Source organism: Takifugu flavidus, chromosome 18 (assembly GCF_003711565.1).
Source record: "Takifugu flavidus isolate HTHZ2018 chromosome 18, ASM371156v2, whole genome shotgun sequence".
NCBI lineage: Eukaryota > Metazoa > Chordata > Actinopteri > Tetraodontiformes > Tetraodontidae > Takifugu > Takifugu flavidus.
In genome coordinates, this window is record NC_079537.1 from 429193 (window position 1) to 444846 (window position 15654).

The window sequence follows — 15654 nt, forward strand, 5'->3', positions numbered from 1 at the left end:
CATGGTAAGAGAGAAAAAAAATGATCTCTTTGCAGGACAATCTCAGCAGGCTTTAAGCCCAATTGGGAACAGCAAGTCTGGATCTACACCTGCTTCTGCATCAGTGCAGGCAAGTGCAGCACATAGAGCAGTTGCTGCACCATCATCTCAGTCCAACACCATATCTCCAGGACAATCACCTGTAGCATCCTCGCAGCCCACTAGACCACAGCAGGGTCAAGTGAAACTAACTATGGGCCAGCTCATGCAGTTAACACAGGGACCTCAGGTGAGGCTATATTCCTTCTTTCTTACCAAATATGAATAATAATTACTTAATACACCCAATATATTCCACAGCACATGTACAGTAAAATACAGGAATATTTGGACAGGGGTAATTACATAATTGTGTCTTTCTAAGGAGAGGTGTTTTACACACTGACAAAAAAGTCAGGGCAAATGTGTTTAATTCTGGGAGAACAAAGTTTTCCATGCAAAAACACCATAAATTTCCTTTTAAATGCCTTGGCTGTGCCACACTCCATGCCATGTTTTATGATGATAATGTACAAAGCTCCACAGTTAATTCTTAAACCATTATTTAAATATTTATAAGGCAAAAAACTGGATTAAATAAAGAACAACATAAACAGATGCTTCCAGTGTCTTTCAAGCTTTCAAGTACGGTAACAAAAGGAATGCGCCTCAGGGTGGAAACTATATTTTAAATGCAGAACAAAGTTTGAGGTCAGTATGAATCAGGAAAATCCACAGTTCTGTTTTAATGTATAAAATAAATAAATTTTATCTGAATTTCTCATGGCAGCCTGATAGTGTTGGCACATTGTCCTGTGTTTCTTCAATACCTTTTCTTCTTTGTCATTCTTTGATATGGAGATGTGTGGAGATTGAAATGTTTCCACAGGTCCGATTACAACGTTGTAGGAGCAACGGAGATTTCAGCGTCCTCACCTGTCTCCATGTTGTCATACATCTTCTCACTGCTGTCTTTGGTCTCTGTAATTTTTACAGCATAAGATGTGCAGTGAGGAGTGCAAAACATCATGGGCAAGCCCAAACGATTATGGATTTTGTAGTTTTTTTATGTTATTCTCACACTCCCCAGCAGCTGTGATTTTTTTTTTTTGTTTGTTTTTGGCCTGGAGCCCTACCTTTTTTTATGTTGCATACCTGCTATAATACAGAGGAATTTACTATCACAATATTGCTGATACTGTTATGCCTCCAATTACTGTTGTAATTAATTTACACTGGGGGGGGGGCTGATAGGGTATTGAGCACTGGAATTCTGCATAATTTTGCATTTTTGCTGTGGGTTTTTTTGTAAATAAAGTAATTTCTGTATTTTGTTTAATTAGCCTTAAGCCATTATCATCAAAGTCTAAAGAAAAAAACACTGGAAATATGCTAGTCTATGTAATGAATCTATATAAGATTGTATGGTGAAATAAACCATGTTGGTCTAAATATTCTAATTTAAGATGACATGCACCAGTATTCCACGACTAATGTTTATGGCAGTTTTTTTTTTTTTTTTTTTTTTTTCCCAAAAAAATCCATATAAACATAAAATTGTACACTATAATCACAATGGAATTTGTTTTTATCCTGTCATTTGAACACCAAGAAAAGACTAATTTATTTCGATGAATCTACAGGCTGGAAACCCAGGTCTAACTGTGGTGATCCAGGGTCAGGACCAGATCCAGGGGCAATTGCAGATCATCCCACAGGGTGTAACAGTCATCCCCAGTCCCGGTCAGCAGCTGATGCAAGCAGCCATGCCCAATGGCCAGGTTCAACGCTTTCTCTTCACTCCCATGCCTCCCTCCTCATCAACCACAAATTCAACACTGGCTAACACCACATCTGTAAAGCCTACTATTTGTCAGACCACTCCAAGCCAAGGTCAAACCCAAGTTCAAACAACTCCCTCAGTCCTTGCCCAAACTCAGATGGCTGCTCCAATACCCACTCCAACATGTGTCCCAGACCTAGTTCAAACACTGAAGTCCCCATTGGCCTCTATCCCAGCCTCGGTCCCTGTGCAAACTCGGCTTTCCACTCCTGTGCCTGCTTTGCCAACAGAGGCTTTGACACAGTCTTTACCCTGCACCCGTCCTGCACCATCCCAACATGTAGTCACACCTGCACACCCCCAAGTTCAAACTACAGAGCAAAACCAAGTATCATCTCTTATCCCGGATGTGGTAACAACACAAACCCTACCTAGTGGTTCAGTGTTGCAATCCATTCCAACACAAACTGCTTCAACACATGCTGTTAACTCTGTCTCAGTCCCTGCCCAGATAAATGTTAATACCCCAACCCCTACTATAACACATGTTTCTGCGATTGATCCGGCTTCAGCCCCAACTCCTTCTATCTATTCAGTCCCAAATCCTCTTTCTGCCTCCCTCCCCGTGCCTGTTCAAGTCCCTACTGGTGCTCTTGCTCCCATCTCAGCTCCTGTCGTAGCAGTTGTGTCTACACACATTGATGTGTCATCCCAAATTGGAGTTCTCAACCAGATCCAAGTTGCTGCACCAGTTCATCATTCTACTGTGGCTGGTGCTGTTGTCACACCAGTTACAGCCACTTCTACAACACCTTCAGTGCCAGGTAAAGAATCATGTTCTACTCATTTACAATTTCCAATGAGAGCTATATTTTTTTGAACTGTTGATACATAGCTTGTCTGTTTTTACATCAGATTGTATTAAATAGATTTTGCTTTAGTATATGACTACTATAAATTTTTATATGGTAAAAAGTATATAAAATCAAATTGTTTGCTGTGGAATGTAAATGTAAACATCTATTCAGCACAGCTGCTTGTTGCCATGTTATAAAGCGGGAAGAAGTAATATATTATGTCTGCTTCGCGTCCACTGTACCTTTTAAGAAGACAAAAACATGGGGGTGGGGGGCTAATTCAACAGAAAGTAAAAAAAGAAGTTGAAAGGTGCCAAGTTTGCCAAAGGAAAATTCTCAAGGGGGGAGTTCAAGAATATTCTGTCCTAGCATAAATTCTGTTCTTCATTTTTATTTTTATTTCCTCCTTCCTTCCTCTTCTTCTTGTTCTAATTGGCACCACCCAGCTTCCTCCTTCCCCTTTCTCCCACCACCATCACTGGCTCTTCCCCCTCCTGCTCATTATTATCATCATCATCAGATTCACAGATCTCAGACCTAATTTTAAGGGTGTGGTGATCATTTTTCCACTTCAGGAGAAAAAAAGACATAAAGTGATAGTTCAAACTAATTTGCAGCTGCTTAGAGAAAATGATCCTTGATATGTTTTTCTTCCCCCTAGCTCTGGTAGAACAGAAGGCAGCTCTCTCACAGGTCTGGACTCCTGTCTCATCTCAACCTCAAAGTCCTGTTCAGCTTGCTCAGGTAGCGGCATCTCCCATTTATTCCAAGGACCAGGCCATTATGCCAGCATCTACCCCAGCATTAATCTCTACACATCCAGCTACTTCTTTCCACCATGCAACTGTGGTATCCACACAGGTGACTCACATTCCATCCTCAGTGCAGGTTAATGTGACAGGGTTGCCACTCAGCACTGTAAAACCAACACAGGCTCAGCTTCAACCCCAAATCTGTGCACAAATTCAAGTCCAGCCCTGCCATGCCCAGCAGATGTCCCAAATTCAGGCACAAGCTCCGAATCATCCCCAGGTCCAAGCTTCTCTTCAGCCGCAATCCCAAAAGACATCATCAACCCAAATACAACAGTTTGCTCAAAATCAGGCTCAGGTACAGTTTCAGTCCACAAATCAATCCTCTTCCCAAGCCCAGCTTCAACCCAGAGTACAACCTCAATACCTTCCACAGCTTCAACCTCTATTTCAAACACAGACTCAGAGCCTGCAACCAGTCCAATCTCAAACCCAGGTTCAGTCTAAGGCTGCAAATCTTCTACAACCCCAAATCCAGACCCAGCTTCATCCCCAGGTTCAGGTCCAGTTCCACCATCAGAGCCAAATTCAGGCACAAGCCCATGTCCCACAGCAAGCCCAGGTCCTTACTCAGTCACCTGTTCAAGCTCAACCCCAGTTTCAAACACAGTCACCACAGCTGGTCCAGCAACAGCTTCATCAACCCCAGGTCCAAACCAAACTTCAAGTGCAGTTCCAGCCTCAGACTCAAAACCAAGTTCAAGCGCAACCACAGCTTCAGATCAAGTCTCCAGTGAGACATCAGCTCATCACTGTGTCTGGCCTTCAGCAACCAGTCCAGTTGGTGTCAGCTCTTCCACCACATGTTGCCGCTCAGATTCAAGCACAGATCCAAGCCCAGCAGCAGGGTGGCACGGTTGCCCAGCAGATCAAATTACAGTTGCCCATTCAGATCCAGCAGACTGGTGGTCAAATTCAGTCCCATCAAATCCAAAATATGGTGACCATACAGACATCACCAAGTGTGCAGGAGCAGCTTCAGAGGATCCAGCAGCAGCAGCAGCAGCAGCAGCAACAACAACAATCACCACATCCACAACAAAAACCAAAGAAGAAGAAACACAACGAGGCTAAAAGAGAACAGAAAGAACAGAATGTGATTCCTGCCTCCGGAGATGACGTCCACAAACAGGTTTTTACTACACAAGACAAAATTCAGACACTTCAGTTCAGGGCAGTGCATGGCAATTTCATAGCATATAGGCTATTATATGGCATCTTAAAATGACTAAAAAAAGCCAGTGAAGCAAGGCCAATTGTACAATTCTCTCAGCAACACTGTTAGTATGTTACACAGGCATCAATCATTTCTGGATAAAATATAACTTACACATTCTTTGCTTCTTGCTGCTTCTTCAGGTGGCAGCTAAGCAGAATATGTCATCTGAACAGCTGAAACAGAAGAAGAGCCTTGCTGCAACTGAGCGAGAAGAGAATCAGAGGTTTTTCTTTATACTTGGCTTATTTTTTTCCATATATTTTTGTTGTTTTCCATGACTTAAATTCATTTACTTTTACTCTCTTCCTTTAAACTCACAAACTGCTCTCCTCCATCTTCAGAATGATTGTGTGCAACCAGGTGATGAAGTTCATCCTCGACAAAATCGAGAAGGACGAGAAACAGGCGGCCAAAAAGCGTAAAAAAGAGGAAGTGGTGGAACAAAAGCGCTCCAAGCAGAATGCCACTAAGCTGACCGCACTGCTTTATAAGCATAAGGAACATCTGAAGGCTGAGATTCTGAAGAAGAGGGCTTTACTGGACAAGGAGCTGCAGCTTCAAGTACAGGTCAACACATTTGACTGTGTTTCTCATGATGGTTGGGAGAAATTAGAATAGAATAGATTAGAATATAAGCAAGGATACTGGATTAAATATAATACAATGATTTATACTGAAATGAAATATTTACTTAACAGCGCATGCAAATATATCAAGAAATGTCAGTGTTCAAATGTAATCCTCGTGTTGAATTTGAGGTCAGCTATAGGTTTAAGTTTAGTCCATTTAGCCTTGCTTATGGTTGCTCCTCTTGATACATATGTGCTTTTATTGACACTGAAATGGTTAATGAACTGAAGAGATCAAATGCTGAAAATTGTGTGCTTACCAGAGTATTTTTTTTGAAAAGCTTTGTTTATTCATTAACCATAGTATGTGGTTTACATGAAGATGTCTCTGTTAAATCAAACCACAAGCAGTCACTTCAGCTTAGCCCATCTTGACGGCACTCAGGCACAGGGAAATAGTTGTCTTTCCAGTGCTGGCCTATATAATACAATTGCATTGTGTGGTTTCGCTAAACAAGTTTGGATATAGATATAAAGATTTGGCTGTAGAAGCCTGGCCTGTCTTATGATGTCTCTTCAAAATCATTGAATTCTAAATTCCAAAGCAATGTTGTCCAAAAGTTGGAAAAGCATGACTATCAAAAATTGCTTTTACAATCCAGATTGAAATGTGGCACTATTGTATCTTCTACTGCAAACTTTCCAACTGAATTTCTTGATACAATTACTTCAGAAACTTCCCACTCTGGGATGCACGTTTTGTAATGAACCTCCTGCCACTTAATTTCTTTTTTTTTTTCTATTTTGGTATTTTAAAGTGTATTTCACAGCTGATTCTCTTCTAGCTTTTTAATTGGGGATTCATGTCAGTATTGTTTTAAATGTTATTTACATGTTCTTTCTTCTCAGGAGGAGCTAAGGCGTGATATAGCCAGGCTCCAAAAAGAAAAGGAAAAAGCAAGAGCTGCCATTACTCAAGCTGCTGCAGCGACAGTTAAAACTACTGCCTCTCTCTCCTCACATTCTTCGTACTTTACGCATTCCTCTCACAGTTTACACATCAGACCCTCAACCTGCTTAACTCACAAACCTAAGAGAGATGAGGAGCGGGACAAAAACAAAACCAGAGAAAGGCATCATCACAAAGACAGGAAGTGGGAGAGGGATAAGGAAAGAGATAGATATCGAGACAGTGAGCGAGAGAGGGAGAAAGAGCGGGATAGACATCGAAACAGAGATAAGGACAGAGAATCTAGTGCATCAAAACACAAGAAAAAGAAAAAGAAGCTGTCATCAACTGAGAAGGATCACAAGAAGGATAACAAGTTGTACTGTATTTGTAAAACGCCCTATGATGAGTCCAAGTAAGTACTGTAGCAAAGCTTTAACCATCTCGCCTTGTGTAATCCTGTTATTTTTGTTCAAAAATGTCACTTATTACTGAAGTGGTCAGCTACTTTTTACACACATTATGAGGCGCACTATTTTTGATTGTTCTCAATAATGACATAAATGAGCAGAAGTTTCCCTGTCAAATTTATGCAGGAAGCAATGAAATTCCTAAAGGTTCTCCTACTGTTTTTGCCTCTGTATACCAAAGTGTTAAATCCACAACCACATTTAATTCATTGAAAAATATTGAACATGGAAAAATTGGAGAATAAAATTATTTGACTGTACCCGAGATATAATAGACATTTTATTTGTGTTTCCCTCAGGTTTTACATAGGGTGTGACCTGTGTTCCAACTGGTTCCATGGTGCATGTGTTGGCATCACAGAGAAAGAGGCTCAAAAGTTAGAAGCATTTGTGTGTAATGACTGTAAACGAGGCCAAGAGGGAACGAGTGCTGAAGAACTATACTGCATTTGCCGGACACCTTATGATGAATCACAGTATGATTATTTTTAAATAAATATCTGTTAATGTTTTTTGTTTAAACTGTTCAAATTACGTTGAGATGAAAATTATTTTTAACCATTACCAGAAGAGAGTTATCAGTGCTTGGTCCAACCATGATTTTGTGGTACAAATATTTCAGATGCGTGATGTACCCTTTATTCATGTTTGAAAGAAGTTCAGATAGTCCAAATTAAGCTATGACGCCATGAGTGTATACAAATATGTTTCTAACAATGCCTGAATCAGTCCTATAGTTTTTTGCATTGATTAATAGTTATTTCCTTACACTTCATATTATTTGGTTTGTCTGTATATAACATTGTTATCAGCAGAAACTTTACAATGCTTGTTTTTGTCCTGTCATCATCCACAGGTTTTATATTGGTTGTGACCGCTGCCAGAACTGGTACCACGGGCGTTGTGTTGGCATCTTACAGAGCGAGGCCAATCACATTGATGTTTATGTCTGTCCGCAATGTCAGTCAACAGAAGATGCCATGACAGTTCTCACACCACTTACAGAAAAAGACTATGATGGATTGAAAAGAATATTACGCTCATTACAAGTATGTTATACTATTATAAATATTTTCATAATACGTTTCTTGTTTACTTCAATTTGGCTATTAATGGTTTATTGGATCATTTCAGTTATTATATGTATAAGTTATTATGTGTGTCTGCTTTATTGTTGTACAAAGGACATCTTAACAGCTATTCATATAGCTCATTAGGTTAACTGCTTATAACCCTCTACCATGCTCTACATATAAGCAACTAAGGTTTATTTCCCTGGTATTTGAACTACACTACCAAATTAAATTCTCATATTTTTTTTATTTTTTTTTACAGTCTCACAAAATGGCATGGCCTTTCCTTGAACCTGTTGATCCCCATGATGCACCGGATTATTATCGCGTTATCAAGGAGCCAATGGGTAAGAATTAATTTTTCCTAAAGAAAATGGCAGACTACTATCCATATTCACATATTTCTATCCCTTGTAGATTTTTCCACAATGGAAACCCGCTTGCAGAAGCGACATTACCATAAACTGACAGAGTTTGTGGCTGACGTGACCAAAATCTTTGACAACTGCCGCTATTACAACCCCAATGACACACCATTCTTTCAGTGTGCAGAATTGCTTGAAGCTTTTTTTGTGCAGAAGCTGAAAGGTTTCAAAGCAAGCAGGTGAGACAGGTAGTTAGTCTAAATAGTGCACGAGTCCTAAAAGTATCCTTACCATTCCCACTGCTTTGTCTAATTTAATACTAGTCAGTCAGTCATCTGTCTCCTTTGTCGATTTATGCTTGCTTGTCTGTCATACATTTTGTTTGCATATGTTGTTCTGTGGGTGTGTGTGTGTATGCATTTATATGTATATATGTTTCTTCTTGCGTTTGTCTTTTCATCTTTGTTGCATGTCTTTGATTTATGCCATTCCATTTTCTTGTCTTTCAGATTGTCAGATTCTTAGGTGGGCCAGTCTGGATGGACTGAATGCGTAGATGTTTAATATTAACTATTACAACAAAAAAAGGATGCATATGATTAAAGAAAAAAATAAAATGTCAATTGTGCTTCCATTATGTAAATGTCACAGTTGTAATATTGTTTCATCACAAAATGGCAGCCATGTTGAGGTGTGTTCATCAAGTTGTTTAATTTTTTAATCAGACAACACATCACAAACTATTTCTGACTTATTATATACTTATTATTTATATAATATACATAATTATATTGTAATACTAGCTATTTTTGTTCAGCTGATATAGTACGCACACAGATTTTGTATGATGCAACCTTTTTAAGTTAAACTGGTTAACATTTTATCTGTAAGTAATTGTAAGAAATGTAACTGTATTTGAATGTTTTAAATAATTAGGGAACAAATCATTTTAGTGATTTTGTTAAATGATGAGGTACTCTCCAAAACTGAGGATTTAGACTTCATCAATTACCTGACTGCAAAATAATGAGCTGAAATAAAGGCATCTCTGGTGAACAACTCCAACATGACTGATTATTCACATTTTACAATAACCAAAAAATTAAGTCTCAATACCCCCTCTTTTTATATCTTATAGGTCTCATAACAACAAGCAACAGTGTTCTTCAACTTCTTAGAAAAACAGTCTATGTTGCTCAGACATTGTGTGCTTGCCAAGAAATGTGGCTTTTCTCAACTATAACCTTGTGACAAACTGGGTTGCTAACCCAGTTTAGACTCCAGCATTGCTGCAAGATTGACAGATCATCTGCTCAGCCAGCGCTGCTTTTAAGGGACCCATTTTTGGACCTGAATGTACTGGAGCACAACTCCTGAGGCATTTCAGATGAAACTTTACCTCAGAGAAAAGACTGTAAAAGCTTTCAAATTTAATTTTTTTTAAAAAAAAATCTTTTGTCTTTAGAAGCTCCATCATTATGTTCATGTCCAGTCAGAAAAGAATTTGGATACGATACTCTAAGACAATTTACAGACATTTTACATGAAATGATGTATGGACAGTTTGGCAAAGTTAAACATTTTTTCACTCTGTAGTCAAAAATGACAAACATTTAATAGTAATCTTAAAAAAAACAGTGGTTTTCTTGGTTAATATCAATGCCTCACTGAAAATAAGGTACTGTTATCAATGACAGACTCCTCTAGTGACTGAAAAGTATCAAACTGTATAAGAGTGTAATTGCCTTGTTTATGAAATGACTGGATTTTGGTTTTGTATTTTTTTTTAAAAGATGTATATCAGATTTAATATAATTAAAGTCATTTCCTCCAGATTTGTCTTGTGATTTTAAAGTCTTAATATTTATGAATGGTTTTAGGAAAAGGCAATGCAGTTTTAAAAGATTTATTTCAACTTAGGTAAATTTAATGCAGTTTTATCGATTCCATAAACAAAAAAATGTCATGTACTCACTTCAACCTATTTTTTTTATCTTCCAAGACACTTTACAGTTATAAATATCAAATCAATCTTTATTTATATAGCGTCTTATACAATCAAAATTGTTTCAAGGCGCTTTCCAGAATCCCAGGGCCTAACCCAAGACAAGCAACAGTGGCCTGGACCTTGAGCAGGACCAGGCTCATGTAGGGGGACCCTCCTGCTGATGGCCGGCTGGGTAGAGAGAGAGGAGAAGGGGGAGGACAGGTAGAGGATAGGTAGGAGGGGAGAGGAGAGGAGAAGTAGAGTGAAGGGGAGGTAGAGGAGAGGAGAAGGAGGAGGAGGGGAAAGAGGAGAAGGAGGGGGAAGAGGAGAGGGAGAAGAGGGGAGAAGGAGAGGTACAGAGCACAGAAACACACACAAAAATACACTATACAACGGGTAAATATTTACTGATATTTTACTTTGTTATGCAACGTGTTAGCCATAGTTCTTGGAAAGCTTGTAAAACGAGTGAAGTGTAATTTCAAGGTAAATCCGTCCCATTTTTGTTGACCAGATTCAAATTATGTTCAGATCTCGCGATGTTACGCCCTTGGGAGAGCGCTTCCTTTTCCGACAGTGTGTTTTTTTTAAACTGGCCAATGAGGAGAAGCGCTGGATGCTTTCGCTCGAATCAGCCAATCAGTGGGTTCTCCAAGAGGAATTTAAAGATCTGCGCCGCAGATTCAATACGCCACAAAGCCTTTTCAACCATCAGGTAAGAGCGCGGTATCTAGTTTTACTGGTTTTAGAATAGAAATTGCAACTCAAATACAGAATTTGACATTGGAATGTTTAATTGTGTGAGGTGCTAACTGATATCACGATCTTTACTTCACCGGTAGTTTACGCTACTTCGCCTGTACTCGAATCACACTGGCGACCAACCCAGCTTGTCACGAGGAATTTTTAAATGGCTTATTCCAACTCATTTGTATTTTTATGCAGATAAAACATACATTTGCTGCTGCTGCTGCTGACCTTTAAAGATGTCGGAGAACACCGTACGTTTGAACCGCTTTAAAAATAAAGGCAAAGACGCTAATGTGAGTGTTTTTCTTCCATAACATATTTATTATCAATGAACTGGGATAGAAATAGTGTGGCTTGGATTTACATTTCCTCGTTGTCGCAGGAGCTTCGCCGCCGGAGAGTGGAGGTCAACGTGGAGCTCCGCAAGGCCAAGAAAGATGACCAAATGTTCAAAAGGAGAAACGTGGCTGCGTTTCCGGAAGAGGCGACTTCTCCGCTTCAAGAACGATCTCAAAACCAGCAGGTAATCACTTAAATTGGATAAAAGAAGCCCATGTTGTCATCCAAAGCATTGATGAAACTTTGACTGGTCGCCTTCTCTTAAGGCCACCAAGCAGTGGACTGTGGAAGAGATTGTGGCCGGGGTCACCAGTGACAGTCCCGAGCTGCAGCTGCAGGCCACGCAGGCAGCCAGGTAATCCACGAAAACTGGACATTGTCCACGGATCTTTTTTGAATACATCTTTTTACACACACATAGATGTTTCAAAGTCCAATGTGCGTATATGGGGGGGTTGTTTCCAACATTCAACCTATGTTTCATTGAAGTGAAGCCACCAAGCCTAAAACGTGATTAAATGGACGTACGCCCACAATAGTTCATTCAAGTTACAACTTTAAACATTTTGAATTATCTCTCTTATCCACAGAAAGCTACTGTCGCGGGATAAACATCCTCCAATCGACCAGATGATCCATGCGGGTCTCATCCCCAAGTTTGTTGCCTTTCTGGGCCTGACAAACAGTCCTCCAATCCAGTTTGAGGCCTCCTGGGCTCTAACTAACATTGCATCTGGGACTTCTGATCAGACTGCTTCTGTTGTTCAGGGTGGCGCCATCCCTGCCTTCATTGGTCTGGTCACGTCCCCTCACCAGCACATTAGTGAACAGGCCATATGGGCCCTTGGAAATATTGCTGGTACGTGACAACATAGCTTTCAGTTTTTAGTATTTAATTGAAACTAATTGTTAGTATTTTTACTTTTTAGGTGATGGATCAGCTCTTAGAGATAAAGTTATTAAACATGGAGCTGTGACCCCTCTGCTCAGCCTGCTAGCAGTCCCTGACCTATCCGTATTTAACGTGAGTAATTGGATGTTAAAGTAGCAAATCATGTCATTGTCCTCAAGTTTGTTTTTTGATGATTTGCATTTTCATTTAATTGCAGACCAGCTACCTGAGAAATGTCACCTGGACACTGTCAAACTTGTGCCGCAACAAGAACCCCTCACCCCCTTTAGCTGCCATTCAACAAATCCTGCCCACACTCGTACGTCTACTGCATTGTGATGATATCGAGGTGCTTGCTGATGCCTGTTGGGCTATTTCATACTTGACGGACGGTGCTAATGAGCGTATTGAAGTGGTGGTCCAAACTGGGATAATTCCTCGTCTGGTGAAGCTGCTCGGGTTTAATGAGCTATCTGTTGTTGTGAGTATTCAGTTTTTCCACAGTATATTCAACCTTGTCACTTTGTGTGGAAGAGATGATTCCAAAATTTACCTTAAACATATTATAGAACCACTATCAATATATTTATATTAGGAATTGTACATTGTTACCAATGTAACAAAGTACAAAAACACTTGAGACTTTTAAATTGATGCGCCTTTCTGCTTGTAGACACCTTCACTGCGAGCCATCGGTAACATTGTGACTGGTACAGATGAACAGACGCAGGCCGTGCTGGATTCAGGCACCCTTGCCATGTTCCCCCAACTGCTGTGCCATAAAAAATCCAATGTTCAGAAGGAAGCAGCCTGGACTCTGTCAAATATCACTGCAGGGAAGGACTCTCAGATCCAGGAGGTCATCAATGCTGGCCTTGTTCCATATTTGATTGACTTGCTTGTGAAAGTATGTACTTTACTCAACTGTTCAAAAGTTGGGTGTCATCATATAGTTCATCACTCCATTTGTTTTCCTGCAGGGTGATTATAAAACACAGAAAGAGGCTGTGTGGGCCGTTACCAATTTTACCAGTGGGGGCACCATTCAGCAGGTGGTTCATCTTGTTCAAGCCAATGTCCTGGAACCACTCTTGAATCTGCTTTCCTCTAAAGATGCCAAAACAATCCTTGTCATTTTGGACGCCATTACAAACATCTTCATGGTGAGAACTTATGTCAAGTGTAACCCCAGAAAATCTCAAGTTGATGGAAATAGTCAGGAATAATATTGGTCACATTTTTGCAAGATTGAGCCTCAAATAAAGACTTGGCTTTTTTGGAGGAGGGGAAGTAAATTACAACAAACCTGTTGTCTGTGGGATGAGGAAAGTTGTCATTATTGCTTGACTGTATTTTAATGGCATGTAAATTGGATTCGCAGTGATTCTGTCTGCCATTGGTCAAATTCTTTCCAATGCTTTTCAATTTAAAATTCATAGACAATGCTAATAAGGGAATTAACTTTTAACACCAGAATTTGAGGATAAATAATGATCTATATAAATGTTGAGGTAGAGGTTTAAAAATGAACTGCACTCTGCTATCTGCAAAGTAACTAAAGCCCTGAAATGTTGGTGCCATGAGACTACACTTATCACAGTACACTTGTGGGTTTTAATTTTTGCTTCATAAATTTACATTTCTCTATTGATGGTAGACAATATGTTGGTTATTTTGCTATGTGTAATGAGTCATGGTGTACTACAGGAAATTAAACATTGTTTTATTTATTTTTTTATTCTCAGGCTGGGGATAAAATTGGTGAATCAGACAAGCTGAGCCTGATGATTGAAGAGTGTGGTGGACTAGACAAAATTGAGACTTTGCAAGGTCATGAGAATGACACTGTCTACAAAGCAGCCCTCAAACTGATAGAGAAATACTTTTCTGAGGAGGTAGGATCTTGAAAGTTGGGTCTGATGAACTTGGTTTTTCAAGATAATCAATGTTTTGTTGTTTTAAAAGGAGGACGTGAAAAGTGTGGCCCCAACAGAGACGGAAGACGGTTATGAATTTCAAGTCAGCGAGAGTGCCAACTTCAATTTCTAGATATTTTTCTAATGCCTTTTCACTGTGTTTGTCATTTTCTTCCCCTAATTCTTTCTGTATGTACTGTACATTCTCTTAATCTGATGAAATGTTGTAAATAAAGCTATCGGATGATATCTGGGTTTATGCTTAATTTACTTTTGATTTGCTTGGTGAATCGTGATCTATGTATTTACTGAAATTTGCTCTGTCTAGTAGTGAACTATTTTTGGCTTCACTGCATGAACCAGTTAGATGGTTAAAAGGTTGGAATACATCAGCGTTTTAACATTAAGCAGCTTCAATTTACATGGTGTACGTTTTCAGTCTGTTATCATTTGCCCTAAATATATATGTGTGTGTGTGTATATGTATACATATATGTGTGTGTGTATATGTGTGTATATATATATACTGTATATATGTGTGTGTTTTCTCGAAACATACCAGTGGCTGACAAAGGCCGGACTGAATGACAGCACAGAGGCACTAATCATGGCTGCACAAGAACAGGCCCTGAGCACCAGATCAATAGAGGCCAGGGTCTACCATACCAGACAAGACCCCAGATGTAGGCTGTGTGGAGGCGCGAGATGTTAGCAGGCAAGGCATACATGGAGCGGCATAACCAGGTGGCTGGTATAGTGTACAGGAACATCTGCACTGAGTATGGGCTGGAGGTCCCAGGGTCCAGGTGGGAGACACCTCCGAAAGTGGTGGAGAACAAGCAGGCCAAGATCCTGTGGGACTTCCAGATCCAGACTGTCAAGATGGTGGTGGTGGATAAACACCGGAAGACAGTGGTGGTGATAGATGTAGCAATCCCGAATGATAGCAACATCAGGAAGAAGGAACACAAGAAGCTGGAGAAGTACCAAGGGCTGAAGGAGGAGATGGAGAGAATGTGGGGGATGAAGGCAATAGTGGTCCCAGTGGTGATCGGGACACTAGGGTCAGTAACACCCAACCTGAGTAGATGCTCCAACAGATACCGGGAACCACATCAGAGATCTCTGTCCAGAAGAGTGCAGTCCTAGGAATAGCCAAGATCCTGCGCAGAACCCTCAGACTCCCAGGCCTCTGGTAGAGGACCCGAGTCTGAAGGAAGGAGGCACCGCCCAGGAGGGCGAGGAAGAGATTTTTTTTTAATATATATATCTATCTACAGTATATATATAGATAGATAGATATATTAGTATATGCTTATAATGTTCAAATCTTATTTGTATTTATTCTATTTCTATACTTTGTAAATACAAAACCTAGACAGTTATATAAATCCATGTGAGGCTGCTACTACAATTCAATTTCCCTGAATCTTAATTGTTCTTTCCTATATGTTCTTTCCCACAACAACCTGCAGCTGAACGCTCAGAAAACAGTGGAGATGATTGTGGACTTCAGGAAAGTCACAGCCCCTTTGCCCCTCCTTGCCCTCATGGACTCCCCCATCACCATTGTGGACTCCTTCCGCTTCCTGGGCACCACCATCACCTTAAGTGGGAGCCAACCATCAGCTCCCTCATCAAGAAGGCCCAGCAAA

The 15654-nt window shown here is 40.1% G+C and overlaps 2 protein-coding genes across 8 annotated transcripts in view; both read left to right on the forward strand.

The window, feature by feature from the left end:
* The window catches only part of LOC130514652 (nucleosome-remodeling factor subunit BPTF-like), a 28874-nt gene extending 18926 nt beyond the window's left edge, over window positions 1–9948 (forward strand). For 5 of the 6 annotated variants that reach the window (XM_057014349.1, XM_057014351.1, XM_057014350.1 and 2 more), the window contains 11 exons: window positions 36–268; window positions 1662–2625; window positions 3320–4602; window positions 4830–4912; window positions 5031–5256; window positions 6168–6622; window positions 6977–7153; window positions 7534–7726; window positions 8013–8097; window positions 8168–8354; window positions 9254–9948. In XM_057014349.1, the coding sequence (XP_056870329.1) occupies window positions 36–268; window positions 1662–2625; window positions 3320–4602; window positions 4830–4912; window positions 5031–5256; window positions 6168–6622; window positions 6977–7153; window positions 7534–7726; window positions 8013–8097; window positions 8168–8354; window positions 9254–9293 (3926 nt within the window). In that variant the 3' untranslated portion in view covers window positions 9294–9948. Of the gene's footprint in view, window positions 1–35; window positions 269–1661; window positions 2626–3319; window positions 4603–4829; window positions 4913–5030; window positions 5257–6167; window positions 6623–6976; window positions 7154–7533; window positions 7727–8012; window positions 8098–8167; window positions 8355–8624; window positions 9181–9253 lie in introns of those variants that run through there. The other variant, XM_057014352.1, reaches the window with a different exon arrangement.
* Window positions 9949–10756: 808 nt separating this feature from the next.
* Window positions 10757–14248, forward strand: kpna2 (karyopherin alpha 2 (RAG cohort 1, importin alpha 1)). 2 transcript variants are annotated; one of them, XM_057014365.1, is made up of 11 exons: window positions 10757–10817; window positions 11048–11145; window positions 11235–11375; window positions 11470–11546; window positions 11782–12050; window positions 12121–12215; window positions 12301–12564; window positions 12757–12990; window positions 13064–13246; window positions 13829–13978; window positions 14049–14248. In XM_057014365.1, exons 2-11 carry the CDS (start codon window positions 11089–11091, stop codon window positions 14130–14132), a joined length of 1554 nt encoding a protein of 517 aa, XP_056870345.1. In that variant the 5' UTR covers window positions 10757–10817; window positions 11048–11088; the 3' UTR covers window positions 14133–14248. The 2 variants fall into 2 exon arrangements, with proteins under 2 accessions (XP_056870345.1, XP_056870344.1); XM_057014364.1 differs by having other exon boundaries at window positions 10758–10817; window positions 11458–11546.
* Window positions 14249–15654: the final 1406 nt, after the last annotated feature.